Here is a 17773-nt window from a genome sequence, read left to right as displayed (position 1 = left end):
TAGTGGTGGTGGTGATGGTAGCGATGGTGGTAGAGGTGGTGATGGTGGTGGTGGTGGTAGTGATGGTGGTGGTGGTGGTAGTGGTGGTAGTGGTGGTATTGGTGGTGGTGGTGGTGGTAGCGATGGTGGTGGTGGTGGTGATGGTAGTGGTGGTAGCGATGGTGGTAGAGGTGGTGGTGGTGGTGGTGATGGTGGTGGTGCTGGTGGTGGTGATGGTAGCCATGGTGGTAGAGGTGGTGGTGGTGGTAGTGATGGTGTTGGTAGTGGTGGTGGTGTTGGTATTGGTGGTGGTGGTGGTAGTGATGGTGGTAGTGGTGGTAGTGGTGGTGATGGTAGTGATGTTGGTGGTAGTGGTGGTGGTGGTTATGGTAGCAGTGGTGATAGAGGTGGTGGTGGTGGTGGTGGTAGTGGTAGTGGTAGTGGTGGTGATGGTGATGGTTGTAGCGATGGGGGTGGTGGTGGTAATGGTGACGGTGATGGTAGTGATGGTGGTAGAGATGGTGGTGGTGGTGCTTCCCTGGGGCCTATAGTGAGGGATGAGATTTGCAGTGGAGAGACATCCCCTTCCCTGTCCAGTTATTCCATGCTCTAGAAAACAGTTCTCCCACTAGCAACATCTTCTTCAACCGTGAGAGCCAGAGGGTGTTTAATACATTCAAAGAGGGTGGATTGGTGCCCTTCTTTTCATGCCCACTGGCTGTATGACCTCAGGCAAGTGACTTTACTTCTCTGAACCTCCATTTCATCACTTGAAAAAGAGGACTGACATAACCCCCTTCACTGGTTTCTAGTAAGGATGAGGAGGTCCTGGAGTGAGGAGAAGGCATTGTAGTGCTAAAGGATCACAGATGTTCATCTGTGTTCCTGCGGTTGCTGCTATCTAGCCCATGCAGAAAATGGCTGAGCAGTGTGTAGGGTCCAGTTAGCCACCAGGTACAGGCATACCATGGGGCTGGAAAGACGTTGCTCTACATCTCGATCATAAAGGTGACGTGGCGCTCTGATCAATAAAGGTGTTGCATGAAGATGATCCTTTGGTGGCTGTGTCAGGACCTGTAAAATCCTTTGTGACTTGCAGCACTAGGAGGAGCCCTTGTGACTGGAGTGAACAGCAGCAAGGCCACCAGCTCCAAGAGATGAAGGCCTGAGGAGAACAGAGCATGACAAAGACTGGGCAGGAGATTGGACCGTCATAGGAGGTGCTGATCCCAGTCAATGAAAAACTTTCGACACCGCGAAGAAGCGTCTCCACTTCCCCTGTGCTTACATTGGAGGAGACCAAAAGAGCCATGCCTATAGCAGCCTCCACCTCATTGCCCTCTTCTGACCTTGCTTGCTTGTTTCCAGCGTCTGGGTCATGGTCAGGTTGACTGTGCAGCTCTCAAGAGGGTCTAGCCCCAGTCTCAGAATGGAGATGCCAGGAAGGACCTAAATAAGGAGCCCCTGGGTGTTGAGGGGTCTATGCTCACCCCCTGGAGCTATGAGGCCTTGTAGAGTCAATGAGGTAGCTAGAGACCAGAGAGGGCAAGGGCCTGGGCCTAGGTCACATAGCCAGTTACCCACATGTGACTGGGAAGAGACAAAGTGTTCTCTGCTAACTGGTTACCATCTCCTTTAATCTCTGAGAAGTTTTCATAGAAATGACTTTTCTGAGGGATAGCCCAGTCAGCAGTGACAACTCTCAGTCTGATCTTTACATACAAGCTCTGGAAGCTTTTCAGAGCCACATTTTTCACCCTACCTACCTCCGTGAAAACCATCTATCCGTCTGTCGTGCTAAGAACTGCCCAAAGCATTAAGCACTTTGAACTGAAGGGAAGATGAGACAGGATCAGCAGGCAGGAGCAGGAGCTGAATCACGCCAGCTTGTGGCTGTGCCTTGACTCCTCGACCCCACTTTCTGCTGGTGAGGACACTAATTTGGCCCCCACTTTCAGCGGTCAGACATTTAAGGCAGCGGGTAGGTGAGGGGCTACTTACAGATCTAGAGTGTGCATGGTGCAGCCTGCCGTCTCACCAGGGGACTCCTGCTTCATGTTTGTCAAGTGCAGATAAGCAAACCTCTTTATTCTTCATCTTGGAATTTCTTCTAAACGGGTCACCCATTTTGCACCTCCGTTATTCTGATAGAAACCTAACAGTTAGGTTAACTTTCCTGAAGCTTTTATTGCCCCTGCATATTGTTAATCTGGACCATGATCTTGCATCCCACTGATTGCCATTTTAAAAGTGGAAGAGTGGTTCAAGCTCCGTGTCATACAGATCATGTGTCATAGGAGGAACTGAAGCCTGCTCTTCAGCACTGTGTTCAGTGTCAAAGTTTGGAAGCTGAAATGCTTCACATTCCATGTTGGCGGCTCTGTCTTCATCCCTGTAATTTGTTCCCTGCCATCAACCCCTTGCACTGCCTCTGCATCTGCAGGATACTGTGGCTCTGTGACGATCTTTCTGTCTGCATCCTCTCTTTCCCCTACATCCACCTTCATCATCTTCCTCTTCCTCATGCTGCTCGTCTTCTACTTCATCGGAATATCGGCCTTCGTGGGGACAAGACTCTCATCAGGAGAGATGGGCACAAAGGAATCTTCTCTGTGGGGAGCTTCTTCCGCCTGGGACCCCATCCTGGCATGAGCATGGTCATCTCCATTGTCCTCCAGCAGGGGGGTCCTTGGCTGTGATCTTGGAGAGCTTCCAAGGGCTTCGGTATGCCCATCAGCATGTTATGGATTCCTCCGCAAACCTGGCCACGGCTGGAGAGAAGGAGGAGATGATAGAGACTCCATCGTGGCTTCTTACTCCATCAGCTGGTCCCAATATTGCCAGGGCTAGAGAGTTGAGCCAGCCTCCTAGTACGAAACCATTGGCTTCACTTTTGAGGTGAGTGAGGAAGACATCTCCAGGCTTCTGAACCTATTGAAATCTGGGGCACTTGGTTTTCCTTCCACTGTTGAAGAATGACTCTGACTGTGATGAGTGCTATCAAGGCGAAGTGCCAGATACAGCAAATACTGATTGAGCCCCACTCGGTGCTAGGCACTCTTCCAAGCACATAACCTATATTAACTAAGTAAAATGTGCAACACCTCTTGGAGCATATGCTATTATTTTGTAGTAATTTTTTAATTGAAACAGATCATACATACAAAAAATAATCCAAGTCATAAGTATAGAACCATGAGTTATTACAGAGTGAACATACCTATGGAATTGTGCCCAGTTACCCACAGGTCAAGAAATAGGACATTATCCCCATTTTACAGATGAAGAAACTGAGACACAGAGAGGTTAAGTAACCTGCCCAAGGTCACACAGCTAATAAGGGACAGAGCCTGGTTTCCACCTCAGGAGCTCTATCTGGTAAGCCCAGCTCTGTTTTCTACTGCCCATAGAAAAGGTGGACCTGGGAGACCATGACCCATCTCAGGGTCAGGGGAAGCCTCTGAGAAGCTGGGGTTGGAGCTGAGCTCAGGGGAGAACTGGAACTTCATTAGAGAGAGGGAAGGAGAGCATTCCAGGCAGGGTGATCTGCTGAGAGGCCTGCAGATCTGCTGTGGGGATGCAGGAGGGAGGCGATGTGGACGGCCTGTCACGGCCACATCACACAGATTCACCAGTCACTAGAAGGCAGCTGTGGGACTCACAAAGGGATTCTTCCTTCCACAAAAGGACTCACAACAGGAATCCCTAAATAGCTTGCTGCAAGGAAAACCCACTTTGAGTTGGGAACGTCACATTTCCATAGAGTGGGTTAGAGAAATAGGGCTTTCATTGGAAGAGGTGGCTCAGTCTGAGAATAACAGCTGGGAGGTGTAGTAGTAAAATCATCCCACAGCCACAGCCACAGCTGGGCTCCTCTGAGCAGCATCAGCACATGCTCCATGGGCGGGTGCTTGCTCAGGGTCACACAGCTGGTCGGAGGCGGCGGGATTTGAACTCTGCAGTCTGATGCATCAACACCCCCATGCCTAACCACTGCACTCCGCAGCGTCCTAATCAGACAGGCCACCTCAGTCCTCTGAGCGGTGACCACACCCTCCCTTCCTTCCTGTTTTCCCACCCACTCACCTACTGGCTGTTTATGTCTGGAGCACCAGTGTGGTTGCAATGTCCATTTAGATTCCAGCTAAACCCGCTGGACCTGGAGTCCAGCCTAGCTCCTACCATTAGAAACTATTTTGCCCCAGACTTACATTGTCATTTAATCTGGGCTTGAATACTAGACCTGTTGGGGAGCTCACTACCATTCAGGCTTGCTTTGTTCCAAATCTGTAGCCCTGGGGTCAGAAAATTCTTTCTTAAAGGGAGCCCAGATCTTCCTCCGTGCCTGGTTCTGCCTGTTGGCTGAGCAACCTCCCAGGAGGCTGAGACAGTGGTCACAGATGTGACCTGAAGTGTCCAAAGACAGGTTTTCTTTGGTCCCTGTTTCTCCTCTAATCCTAACTGGTGGGGAACAGATCTGCTCGGGGTATGGGGTAAGAAGGTGGCTGTTGTCATGGGGCAATTAGAATGCCCTCTCTATCCTTCTCCCTTCCAGATTGGAGTAACTCTGGAACCTGAGCACGTATCGTCCCCCAACCCCAACCCCAACCCCGTGTTATTCAGGTTTAATCTGTAAGGACAGCTGCAAGAGATGCCAACCAGCTGCCTTCATGAGCTCTGGCTACCTTGCCCCATTCAGATAGATTAAAAGCTGTTTCACAGCCTTCATGGTACTGATGCCTTGAGCTCATTGCAGGATTTAAAACTGTTCACAGCTTTTTCTTACTAAAGCTGTTTATTTTTCTGTGATAAAAGATTTCACCTATGACCCTGGTTGACTTTTTGTAGTGCTTCTTAGCAAAAATAATAATAAGAAGAAAAAGAAGTATTCATAAATGTTAACCAAGAAGAAAGGAGATATCCTATGAAAAGTGTGTGGCACATAGTGAGGGCCTGGTCACTGTGAGGTCAGGTGGTTTGGGGAGGCCTCGGCCCTCCCAGCTCTGGCCATTTGTGTGGTGTGGAGCACCAGACAGGCTCCCGCCTCTTCAGGGTCTGGTCACTTCCCCATTCTGGGTCTGGGACATAGGGAGTGAGGCTGGAATAGTGGAAAGAAGAGACCGTGGTCCTGCATCAGCCTGGGCTAGGTCCAGTCCCACCTGAGGGCTTCTGTGCTCTGGGCCATTCTGGGAGAAGATGGACAGTCTGGGGAGAATTTCTCACATGTGGAATTGCTTGAGGACATGGAAATGCTGAGACTGGAGGAGAGAAGTCTCAGGCAGCATCATAGCTTTTGGAGACTTGTATGAAGGGGGAGCTGGACTGCCTACAGCTCAGAGCATGGGTGTGAGCACAGGTGGACAACTTCAGCTTGATAGTGAGAGAGCTGCCCAGGAGTCGCAGGAGCTGCCTGGGAAACTGTGAGTCCCCTGGTGCCGGAGGAATATGCACTTGTGGGAGGGTGCGAACAGGATCTACCTGAAAATGGCCAAATCTGAGGATGCAGCAGCCTTCTCTGCATCAGAGGTTTTAAGGACCTTCCAAGCATGAATGTTCTGTAACAGTAATTTTCAAATTGTTTTTAAATTCACAGAACTCCTTTTTACAAAGTTCAGTTTACAAATACACTCCTTCTGAAAAACAATGTGATCCAGAGCTGCTGTGGGTGGGGAAGGAGGACCCAAGGCCCCACTGCTCGGCCTCCCCACCCCCATGCTCCATGAATCCGGAGCACAGATTGAAAGTCACTGTTCTAGAACCCTGCAGGCCAGGGCTGCTCATGGCTGGAGCAACTCCACCTAACGTTCCCAGTGAAGGCACCCACTCCTCTGACAGTTTCATTTCATTTCAACCCAGCTTCTGGGTTCCTGCCTGCCTCCCTAACCCCACTGTCTGGTCGGAAATGGGGTATCGGCTGCGTTTGACGGACCCAAGCTGGCTTCAGCCCAGGCTTGGTGCCTGCTTGCTGACTCTTAGGCCTCTGCTCTTGGTCACCCAGAAGTCACTCCACAGGATCTCCACCTATCGTAACCAATTCTGTAGAATAAAAGCGTTTCCTATTCTTAGAGCTGTGCTGGGCATTAGATCCCTGAGCTGCTGCCATCTTCCCAGCTGCTGCCACTGGGAGCTGATGTTTTCCTAGTATAAAAAAAAATCACAATAGTAAAACCAAGGAAATGGTGAAAATGCCACTGTAGGTAGCAAGCCTGCAAAATGACAAGAGCTTGCCTCATCAGCGAGAGTCCTTCTGGAAGGTGTAGAAGAAGGCATCCTTGACCCACTCTCCCCTCTTATTTCTGTCAGGCCACTGCTGAACTCTCTCGAATCTAGGTCCACTTTCCTCTTGCCCTTGCCTCTGCCCAGCTGGGCTCTCTACAGTCACAATAGCCTCTCCTGGCCTCCAGACCTCCCCACCCACACCATCCTCCACACTGCACCCAGGCAGAGACTCATAACACAGGAGTCTCAGGTCTGACCCTGTGCACCCAAAAAGTCCCAGACAAAGGCATTTCTTCTGCAGAAGCCACCTGACACCCACCCCCGTTGGTTCCTCCTCTCATCATCCGTAGCACTTTGCTCATGGTCTGTATTGCTGTTTCCATCTCTTTGCTTTACGATCTTTTAAGTGCCTGTTAGTCACACTTGAGACCAAGGTCAGGGTTTTATTTAGCTTTATATTTCTGGCTCTGGCCCAGCGCCAGGCTCAGACCAGGCCTTAGGAAGTACTGTTGAGTAAATTCACATGCTTGCAGCTCACGTCGCTGTTTAGAACAGAGACTGTGCTGGTGGGCTCTGTGCCTGCATGCCATGGAATTCCTGGCACAGCGGCATGTCCCTGGAGGGTGCACCTAATGGCCCGCAGCCTGAGCGTTATGACGTGATGTTTCTGCAGAACCCCAACAACAGGAGAATCTGGGGTATACCCAGAGCCCAGTGTGAAATTCCCCAATGACCCACATGGCCTCTCCAGTTCACTTTCCACCAGGGGATGTGTCTACTACCTCTTGGCAACCGAATATTTTTAAGAGAGACACAACTCAGCAGGCTGTACCACCTGGCACTTGCCCTTCTTCCCACAGACATCCATTCCTCTGTGAGTTTCACTCAAAAAGCAGCGTGTCACTGCGGACAAGCCAGCCAGCTCACCATGGCTGGACCTCCCAGGGCACCGGACCTCCGGGAACTGGCCCCTAGCCTCGCTTCACAGACACAGGTTGCCTGCCAAAGCAGGTCTCAGAGCGACAGTGTGTGCATTGCTCGTCACATCTTCCTCTTGCTTTGCATGACTGAGTACACCCAAGAAGTGTGCCTCCTGGGAGGAAAGCATATTTGGCAACAAGATCATTATAAAATCAGAAATTCAGCAAACCTTTAAAATATCCAGACTTGAAAGAGATGCAAGTGTTCTCTAATTAAATATGAATAATAGGTGGAAAAGTCATAATATAAATGCAGAATAGCTTAATACATAGAATCTCAGATTAAGAAGGTAACTTGGAGGCCATTGAGTTCATCCCTTCATTTCAGAAAATAATGCAGCTTGGTGGAGAGAAAAGTCACGGGCTTGAAGGTCAGACATGCCCCTATTTACTAGCTATGTGACCTTGGGGAAATTACTTTGAGCCAGAAGTTTAGCTCCAGGCTAGATCTGCCTCTTGTATTTTATTTGACTTACACAATGTTTTTTTAAAAACAGAATTGCACAGCAGTTAAGCACATGAACTTTGTAGCCAGGTGACCTGAGTTCAAATTCTGACTCCATTAACTAACTGGCTGTGTGACCTTGGGCAGGTTACTTAACCTCTCTGTGACTGTTTTCTCGTGTATAAATGGGAATCATGACAGCCCCATCACATAGGGCTGTCACGTGATTTAATGAGGTAACGCAGGTAAAGCATTTAAAATCATGCTTGGCGCCCAGTGTAAGAGTTTGCTAATATTTTTAGTTTTTAAAAAAAAATCTAGATTTGTGGTTTCCTTGAAAACACTGGAAGATGTAACAATTTCATGTGGCATTTGGCGGGACGGGAGTAGCCACTGCCCCATCAGAGAGGGATGTGCCCTGCCTCCCAGGTCACCGCAGTCCCCACCGCTCCCCCTCCTACGCCTCCTCTGCTTCGCTTGATCATATTGCCCGCCCATCCCCCTCTAGTGCCCTGAGCCTCCACTTGGTCTTAGGGGTAAATATATTCATTTATGTTTACTGGAACAAATAGGCTAAACTAAATATATCCAAGTGAACTAAGTATATCCACTTTACAATGTTATGACACTCATACACAAGCTAATCCATCCAAAGCCCCTCTGTCTGTGTGCTGGACATGTCCTGAGCACGTAGACATCATGAATTCCTTCCTACTAGCTAGGAGTAGTAAAATAATGCTATTCTACCTACTACCTACTACTAGAAGACCTCATAGCCTGTTCATCTGGCCTCTGCATGAACAGTGCTAGTGACAGGGAGCCCACTGCATGGCAGAGCAGCTTCTTTCCATCTTTGCTATATTCAGAGTCCAGGAACAACAACCTCCTCCATCGCCTTGCCTGAAATGCCATGCAATTTCCACCACAGCCCCTCTTTGGCACCTTGAGCAGAGGAACGTGTCACGTCCTTTGCGGGCTCTGTGCCGAGTTGCTGCGTGCTTAGCAGAAGCTGCGGGTCTGCTACAACCCAAGACACCATGTGCTGATGGTTCACAGTCAGGCGGCTCAGTAGCACCAGCCGCGGGGATTGCAGGAGAAGCTGCCGAGGGCAGGAGAGGACATCGCACCAGATCATACTGTGCTGCACTTCAGGGCCCACAAGTCAGATCTGGGGTCCAGTCCTTGCTTCACCACTTTTGAGCTGCCTTGTGACTTTGGGCAAGACACTCAACCTCTCTGTTTCCATTTCCTTCTCTATTCAGTGAAGATTATAAGACCCTCCTGATCAAGGGGTTGTTTAAGGATCTTTTTCTTTTCTTTTGAGTCCATGAGGCTTAGAGCCACCGCATAAGAATGAAAAGATCCATCCATGAAGACCCTGGTCTCACCATACCCCTCCCCATAGCCTCTGTCCTGACCTGACCCCAGGCATGGGGCAGAAAGCTGCTTCCAGACAGGGGTCTGGAACCCCTGGTGACACAATGATGGGTCAGGATCTCCAGCCCCACTTTGTTGCGTGGCCTGGAAGTCACAGCCCTGAGCCCCAGGCAGTCAGGCTGTTCGATTTCAAGGTCCCTGGAGGCAGCTATTCAAAATCCACAGAAACAGCTCTTTTTCTTTAAGAACAAACCTAAACATTGTTTTTCACACTGACTGACACCCCCAGCCTGTGAGGGCAACAGAAACCAGGTGGGCAGGGGGACTGTGAGAAATTACTCCATGAGTCAGCCCTGCCGGGCCCATCAGCAGTGGACCGTCTTTCAGCCTTAGAACAGGCAGGGAAGTCAGTCACTTTCTCCCCGGGGCAGCCTGTGGCACAGGCGTCCAAGGAGCTGCCTTGAGTGGAGGAGGGAAGAGGACAGCAGACCAGGGAAGCAGGACTTTACCCCCAGGGACCCCCATCATGGTGTTCCGGTTCCCCCCCTGGCTGTTCCCCAGCATTTCTCTACAGCTGTCAACACCCAGGGGCTCAACCTCAGCGCTGGCTGGAAGGGCTGGGCAGGGAGTGATGCCATTCTTATTTGTCTGCAGTGTAACAGGTCCCTGGGAGAGAGAAGATGCTAACAAAACCTTGGTCAGCATCATCTGAAAGTGTTGATGTGCGGGAACAGGGTGCTGCATGGTAAAATTGCTGGCTGGGTGGTCTTGGCCATGTCAATGAACCCACTGGGCCTTGGTTCCCTTTTCTATACAATGGAGACAATGGTAAAAGGGTTGATGGGAGGATCGAGCGACGCCAGGCATGTGACAGTACTCTGCCGTGTCTCAGGTATGAGGACTATTTCCAAGGGAAAGAAAGTGACTTGCCCAAGGTCACCCGGCGAGTTCCAACAAGAGCAGAACTGAGACCCAAGCGTCCTGCCCACCTCTCCCGCTCTGAGCAGAGTCACTCCTCTCAGAAAGTGGGCAGCATTATCTGCCCATCAAGGTTCTGAGGCACTGCCTGTGTCCCGCCTCCTTCGGGAGCCCAGAATTGAATTAAACTTGTGCTCAGGAGCTCCTGGAGTGGGAAAGTCAAGGCTAGAATCTGAGGATTGCAGGCCTCAGGAAAGAAGGCCTTGCTGGTCTCTCTGATGTGCAGCTAATGAATATTTATTGGGCACCTGCTGGGGATGCCCTGACAAATGAGGTAGATGTGGTCCTCACCCATGCAGGGATGATGGGGGCTATGCTTGTGAAAAGGCCATTGCAGTACACACAGCCTGACAATTGCCCTGAAGCAGGAGCGGGTGAGATCCCCAGGCCCAGAGAAGGGGTGTGGGACAGGCCTCCAAAGGACAGGACCTTGGTGCAAAGTTCTGGTAGAGTGGAGGAGCTGGTCATACAGGAGAGGGGATGGTGCTGGGGCAGGGACACGAGGCCCCAGGTGACCTTTGGCATAGCTGGAGGAGGAGTGCAGCAGGAAATGGGGGGATGAGTGGGAACTGGTGGGAGATGAGCAGGGGAGGTGGCAAGGGCAGATGGTGCCCTGGGCCTTCCCTGCCAAGGAAAGGAGCGGGGCTTTGCTCTGATGGTAGCGGGAGAAGCATGAAGTGGGACCTCTAGGCTGGGAGGAGTGGCAAGCCTGGACGGATTTGGGGACAGCTCCTACTGGCTGTTTTGTGAAGAAAGGAGGCAGTGGTATAGGAGAGAGGGTGGTGGCCAGGGCTGGTGGGGACAAAGAGGTGGCACCCTTGGAGCATGCACTGCATGTAGCACTGATGGTTGTGGTGGTGGGTTGATTATGGAGCATGAAGGAAATGGAGCCATCAAGGATGAAGCCCAGCTGTGGGCCTGGCCAGCCACATGGGTGCAGGTGCCGCTTACTGAGAGAGACGGGAATCCAGGAGCAGACACTACAGGTGGAGGGACTTGGAAGGCTGGTTCTGGGCATACAAGGTATGAGGTGCCTGAAAACCACCAGAGGTGATACTAAGGGGCAGTTAGATGTACAGCAAAGGCATCAGAACTCGAGAGAGAAGTGGCTGGGGGCCATCAGCACCCAGGTGGAGGGTCACCTGGGGAAGGTATGTGGTGAGAAGGGACCAGGTCAGAGGCTGGTAGGGGCCATGTTGGCTTGGGAAAGGGTGGGCAAAAAAGGAGCTTGCAAAGGAGACACAAGCAGTAGGGAATGGGGTCACTGGAGCCAAGCAGGTGCCTCCGGAAGGTCGGCGAGAGGGCAGACAGGATAAGGCAATCAAACTTTCAATGGAACAAGCTGTGACCTCGGCAAAAACAGTGGGTCATCAGAGCTAGGCCGCAGTGGCTCAAAAGCATAGAGTGGGGAGGAGGTGTGGACAGTCCTCTCCAGATCCGGGCTGTGCAGGAAAGAGGGGCAGCAGAGCTGGCCCAGTTTGGGCCCACGGAGGTTTGGGGCTGGTAGATTTGTGATGGGAAGAGAGCTGGGCTTGTGTCTGTGGTGGTGGAAGGGGCTAGGAGAGGGAGGCGGTGACATTGCTGGGAAGCTATGGGAGAGCACGGTGGATGGGGTGGGCCCTGGCACCGCAGGAGGAGCTGGACCTGAAGCCCGGCAGGTCCGCCTCAGGCTTGGGGAGGTCCACACTGATGGACAGCTGCCATAGGCCTGTCCCTGGGCTGGACCCTTTGGGAACCTCAAAGCTGGGCAAACCTCGGTCCTGGCCTTCAAGGAGCAGAGGAGCCACAGGTTCCAGGTCGATGAACCAGGACTGCCCTCGTTCAAGTCTTGGGTCTTCAGCAGCCGTCCTCCTCAAGCTCTCTGGGATGTCCAGCTACAGGCCCCTCCTCCTCTGAACCCTCTCCTCTTGGCTAAGCCACAGTTCTCTCCCAGTTTCCTGCATCTCTGACCTTTCTCTTTTTGAGGGCAGGGTTTGGGGTGCCGTTTGTTCTGCCCACCCTTGCATTTGGGTGCCACCCAGGCCTCTGCCCTCAGCACCACCCCCTTCTGTCTTGTGGGGTCATCCTCCTCACAAATCTACACATCCCTTCTGAGTCCCACTGATTTCTAACTGTGACACAAGGATGTTTCTTCATGTCTTCCTCATGGGCATCTCATACTCAATGCTTAAGGACTAGGATCCTTCATCACTTCCCCCCAAGCTTGGGGGTGGTGCCATTAGAGCCAAGTTGAAACTTCTGGATTTTGGTTTCTCCTTCATTCTGACCCCTGCCCCATCGAAGTGGTCACCGAGGCCTGTGGAGCCTATGCCCAGAAGGCATCTCAAATCCCTGTTCTAGAACACAAGCCTAGGCCTGGATTCATTCTCTCCTACTCCAGGTCATTCCCATGGCCAGGGAATATCCTCTCTTGGAGACTTTATATTTCTCTTTAAGGTTTTTATGAAGCCCAAACTTAGCGTGGTGTTCAAGGCCAATGGTGATCCAGCCTGCCTTTCCTCCAGGCTCATCTCCTCTCCGCAACCAAATATTGCAGGCTGTCAACACTCTGACATTGCTCCAGGGGTGCCTACCGAAGTCCTCCCTTCTCTCCTGTCCTCCATCTTTCCTGTCCTCCATCTCCCCTGTCCTCCATCTCCCCTGTCCTCCATCTCTCCTGTCCTCCATCTCCCCTGTCCTCCATTTCTCCTGTCCTCCATCTCTCCTGACCTCCCTTCTCTCCTGTCCTCCCTTCTCTCCCGTCCTTCTTCTCTCCTGTCCTCCATCTCTCCTGTCATCCCTGGCCTCACCCAACCCAGGCTCCTCCCTCGTGCTCCGCAGCAGGCTGCACTCCCTCTCTGATGTGACAAGGTGCTGCACGTGGTTGTGTATACCCCACCCCAAGTCAAGGCACCACCCTTGAAGGCTCAGAGTCCTCTCTCTCCCTCCTTCCCTTCCTATCACTCTCTCTCTCTCTCTCCATTTGGAAAGACCATGTACCATTTAAGCTTGATGTGGAGGAGGAAATGAAGGGGTCTAAGAGCAGCTGGGGCAGACGGACCCTGGCACCTGCTTCTAGGTTGGCTGGCACACAGGCACAGTAGACACAGAGTGGCTGTGCTGTGTGGGGATCAGCAGGGTGAAGGCTAGGCTGAAGGACACCATTGTGGGTGTTGGCAGGAGGGGAGCAAGTGCCATGGACCCGACGAGCAGGGCCAGGTGGAGGCTAGTGTCCAGGAGGTGGCGGGGCCTCCAGTGCAAAGGGGAGACCAAGCCGCCCTCACTCTGTCTTCTCCTAGCTGGGAAAGGGGCCTCTATCTCAGCCGTGTTCCCCAGCCACCAGGTCCCAGGGGCATGGAGGGACATGGGAATTAAGAACCAGGTGTGAGCAACTGGTTTTGGTCCTGGAGATCTGCCACGTGAGGATGAGCCACTGTCACTTGGAGGCAGGTGCCTCGTGCTTGGCCACAGAGTGCCCTTCCTAAGAGAAACGAGTCGTTTCTGCGCACCGCCGCCACGGCCTTCAGTTCCTCCTCTCGAACGCAAGGTGGCGCGTGTCCTGGATCCCGCAGAAAGGTGGCCCCCACTGGGGACGCGGCAAAAACTGGCTGGTCAGGGCAGCCACGGTGGAGAAGGGGCAGTTTTAGACTCCTTGACGGCATCAGTTGGCCAAATCTGAGGTGATAAAAAAAACAAAAAACAGAGCCCACCTGTACTAGTGAACAGCAGTCCATGTGTGAGGTGAGGGTGAGTGTGCCAGGAGAGTGTGTGAGCATGAGCATGGAGGTCTGAGTATGCAAGTGAGTAAGTGTGTGGTGTGCGTTCATGGGTGCGAGCGTGTGTGACTGTGTGAGGGTGGAGGGGTCTGGTGCATGTCCGTGTGTGTGTGGGAGTGTGGGGATGTGGGTGTGCGGGTGTGATTGTGGGAGTATGCATGGGTGTGAGTGGGAGTGTGAGGATGTGTGACTGGGGGTGATTGTGAATGTGGGGGGTGTGATTGTGGGGTTATTTGTGTGGGTGTGTGACTGTGTGGGGATGTGGAAGTGAGTCTGGGGTTGTGAATGTGTGGATGGGTGAGGGTGGTGGTGTGTGTATGTGTGAATATGGGGTATATGAGTATTCAAGCAGAGGCGCAAGTGTCTGGTTGTGGGAGTGTGTAGGGGTGTGAGTGTGAGGGTGTGAGTGTGAGGGTGTGGGGGGTGTGGGGTGAGTGAAGTGAGTGTATGTATGTGTATGAAGGTGGGGACATGAGCATGTGTGAGGGTGCGGTGTGTGGGGGGTAGGGGTGTGGAGAGGAGAGTGGGGTGTGTGAGGGTAGGGGTGTCAGTGTAAGTGTGAGGATGGGGTGTGGAGTATGTGAGTGTGGGGTGTGAGTGTGGGGGTTGTGAGGGGTTGTGGGGTGTGAGCATGTGTGTGGGGGGTGAGCGTGTGAGTGTGGGCGTGTCAGCATGTGTGAATGTGAGGGTGAATGTGAGGGTGAGTGTGGGGTGTGAGCATGCGTGAGGGCGAGTGTGAGGTCAGGGGTGTGGTGGTGGTTGTTCCGTTGCTGCTAGCAGGCTCTCTCCCTTAAGTCCCCTCTTCCAAGCCCTTCCTTCTGACGTCCTTTCAGCTGTAAGCTGACGGCCCCATTGGAGCAGGGTGGAGCCTCCACCGCTGTCCCTGGCTCACCTCCTCCCAGCCACCTCCTGCCCCTCTGTGCTGGACCTGGTTGGGGCAGGTGGTGCGGAGTGAGTAGGGCACGGGCAGCTCTGGCTGGCATTGGAAGGTGCGCTCCACAGGCTGAGAGGCCACGCCTCCTCCACGTGCCTTGCCAGTGGCCTCTCAGGCTTCACGAGTCAGAAGGCTCCTCCTGGAAGTATGCCAGGGTCCCCTCTCCTGGCGCACCGCCTGCCACCCTCCCCACCGCATCTGTGACTTGCACATGTATAGCATTAGAACAACAAGACGGCTTCATCGTGATCCTGTTGCGCATGTGGGACTCGTGGGTTTCCTTCTAAGTGGAAATAAGAGCATTCTGATTCATGCTTCGGGGGCAGCTCTTGAAAGCTGGTGGCACTTCCAGATAAAACCCCAAGCAATGTGGCAGGTGGCTGGGACCCTGCAGCCTGCAGAGCTTGCAGACTGAGGTGCAGGTGAGGGAGAGAGCTCAGGACTCCTCATTCCAAACTCTGAAACCAGGGAAGCAATGGTGGTCCCTGTTCCTTCTCCTCCCATGAATGTCAGGGCGGCTTCCTGGCAGACTGGACAGGCTTTGGGGAAGGCACTTTCAGAGCCTGGTTCTGGCCCCTTCTGGCTATGGGATCTTGGACAAGTCTCTCACTGTCTCTAAGCCTCGGGGTCTCACGGGCTCTCCATGGTGAGGTGGTTGTGCTTTGATTTGGGTAAAGTGCCTGGCAGAGTGAGCATTTGGTGAATCGCGGCTGCCCGAGCTGCTGCTGCTGTTTTATTATCATCATTCCCTCTCTAGGACTCAGGTGGCCTGCAGTGGCTGTTCTTTGTGGGTGAAGCTGAAGCTGGGCTGGCTCTGCCAAGGAGGCTGTCTGGCACCCTGCAGCTCCACATCCTCTCGGTGGGACGCACCAGTGTCTGCTGCTTCTGGGGGAGGAAGAATAGTGCAGCTCCCCCCGTCTGAGGGGGAGGGGTGCAGGGGTCCATGGTGGATCCCCAGAGTGACTCAGTTCCTCCCACTCCCATGGTCCTCTCTGGTTCCGTGACCTCCATTCCTTGCGTCTGTAATGGGCTGGATGAAGCTAGGAAGCGCGTGCATCTTCTGAGGTGGGAATCTGCCTCTTCTCCTTTTTTTTCCCTTTACTATGACGCCTGTTGCTCATAGGTACAAATCAAACGAAGAGTATGTATATGTGCGAGGCCGCGGCCGAGGGAAATATGTTTGTGAGGAGTGTGGAATTCGCTGCAAGAAGCCCAGCATGCTGAAGAAACACATCCGCACCCACACTGACGTCCGGCCCTATGTGTGCAAGCACTGTCACTTTGCTTTTAAAACCAAAGGTAAGAGAGAGTCAGCTGGGGCACTGCCCCTGCCCGCTGCAGGGAGCTCCCCTCTGGGAGTCCCAGCACAGAGTTCAGGTGCCCAGACCTCTTTGCAGGGGGCCTGGAGCAGCTCCATTTCCTGGATTCCCACCCAGCTTGGTGCCCAGTGGCAGAGCAGCTGGCTCCAGACTGGCCTGTGGCTCCCCATGGCTGCCCCCAGCCATCCTCCTGGAACACGCACACAGCCCCTACACCTGTGGCTGCCTGGCCCTGGCCTGCCCAGCCTGGTGCAGCACTCTTGCTCACCGTTCCTGGTTTTGCATCTTCTCTCATCTCCCCTCCCTTCTGCATGTCTCCTGAGCCGTTTATCCACTGATCTGAGGCACTCCAGCATCCATGCTCGTCACTGCCACTCTTGCATTTGGAAATCCATTCCACTCCCAGCTGCTTAACACACTCGCATGCTCACTTCTCATGCCAGAGTGCACCGACCTCCACCCACCTCTCCACTCCCACCCTGTCCCTGCTCCACCCAGCTTCTCTGCACGTCTCAGCACAGGGCCGGCCCCCCACTCCCAGACTGGCAGCCCTGCCACCCCTGCCCCAGCCACACCCCACATCAGGGTCAGGATAGGCTCTGGCAGTCACCGGTGAAAGGAGGGGCCTGCTGTGAAAGGCGTGCATCCCAGAGAGCTGCGATGGGTGATGGGCATGGCCTGGCCTGCCACAGCCACCCAGGCCAGGCCCCTGGTGTGGACGAAGGAGCTGTGTCCATGGGATTCTTGGATCGCACTCTCCTCCTGCAGGATAGGCAGGGAAGGTCCTGGCAGCTTGCTCACTGCAGACTGAAGTGCCTTGGAGGGAGACCCAGGGCTCTCGGCACCCTGGTCTCTTCAGCCTCTTGAGCTTTATAGATTCCTGGGTCAGGGTTTGGACATCAGGGTCCTGTCTTCTCCTTTGAGCAAGTTGGGGGCTTCTGGGAGCCCCGCGGTTTCTCAGGGGGTGAAACTCAAGGGCATCCTTCAGCTGTGCCACCTGTTGACCTTTCTTCTGTTGGCAAAGTTGCTCCCAGCAAGCGAGGCTGGGCCACTGCTCTGGAGGGGGCCCAGCAGGGTCCCTACCCTTCTTCACTTCCTCCGTGCTCTTGCTGCCTGGCCCCTTCCGTTCTCTCTAAACCAAGTCAGGCGCCAGTTTATCACATCCCCTGGGACAGTGGCCTCTTCTCTGACTGTGTTCCCGTTTCTGGTCTCCTGACACCATTAACTGAACCCCTGCCCTGCTCTGTCCCCTCACCATCATCTGCAAGTTGAGCTCGAATTTTCCTGCCAAGGTTTTGGTTTAAACAGAGGTGCCTGCCCTCCCACTGCCTTTCCCTGATCCTCTTCTCTCTTAGTGTCTCATAAACAACGTCCCAAAGGTTGCCCAGAGAGGGCAGATAGGCCCAGGACTCCCCACCCACCCCATGGGTGCTTCGAAAGTGTCTTCCATCCCTGGAGCCCTGCCCAGCATGCGTCGCCCTGGACGTGGGCTGTCCCTGACACGTCCTCCAACCGCACTTCCTCTGGCCTTCTGCAGCCAGTTGAGATTTTATGGAAGAATAAGATGGAGATAACTGACTGACAATTCAATGGACGGTCTTCAACTCTAAAAGCAGAATACTTCTCACCCAAGTCCCCTTGAAGGTGAAGAAAGTGATCCCAGAAAACAGAATAGCTGTTAATGCTGGAGCTGCAACTAGAACACGGGACCCGAGCTTCAGGGCATCACCCCGTCATCTTCCTTTCTCTGAGCAGTTAGTTTTCTCCCTTCCCGGGGGTGGGTGGCA

At 53.3% G+C, this 17773-nt stretch overlaps 1 protein-coding gene across 2 annotated transcripts in view; it reads left to right on the top strand.

The window, feature by feature from the left end:
* Positions 1–17773, top strand: part of HIVEP3 (human immunodeficiency virus type I enhancer binding protein 3) — a 69398-nt gene that overhangs the window by 38939 nt on the left and 12686 nt on the right. For both annotated transcript variants that reach the window (XM_012001719.1, XM_012001718.1), the window contains exon 3: positions 15791–15966. In XM_012001719.1, coding sequence (XP_011857109.1) covers positions 15791–15966 — 176 coding nt within the window. The remainder of the gene's footprint in view (positions 1–15790; positions 15967–17773) is intronic.

The sequence above is a fragment of the Mandrillus leucophaeus genome, unplaced genomic scaffold (genome assembly GCF_000951045.1).
Source record: "Mandrillus leucophaeus isolate KB7577 unplaced genomic scaffold, Mleu.le_1.0 Scaffold67, whole genome shotgun sequence".
In the NCBI taxonomy this organism is placed as follows: Eukaryota; Metazoa; Chordata; class Mammalia; order Primates; family Cercopithecidae; genus Mandrillus; species Mandrillus leucophaeus.
This window is presented reverse-complemented; position numbering and strand designations above follow the sequence as displayed.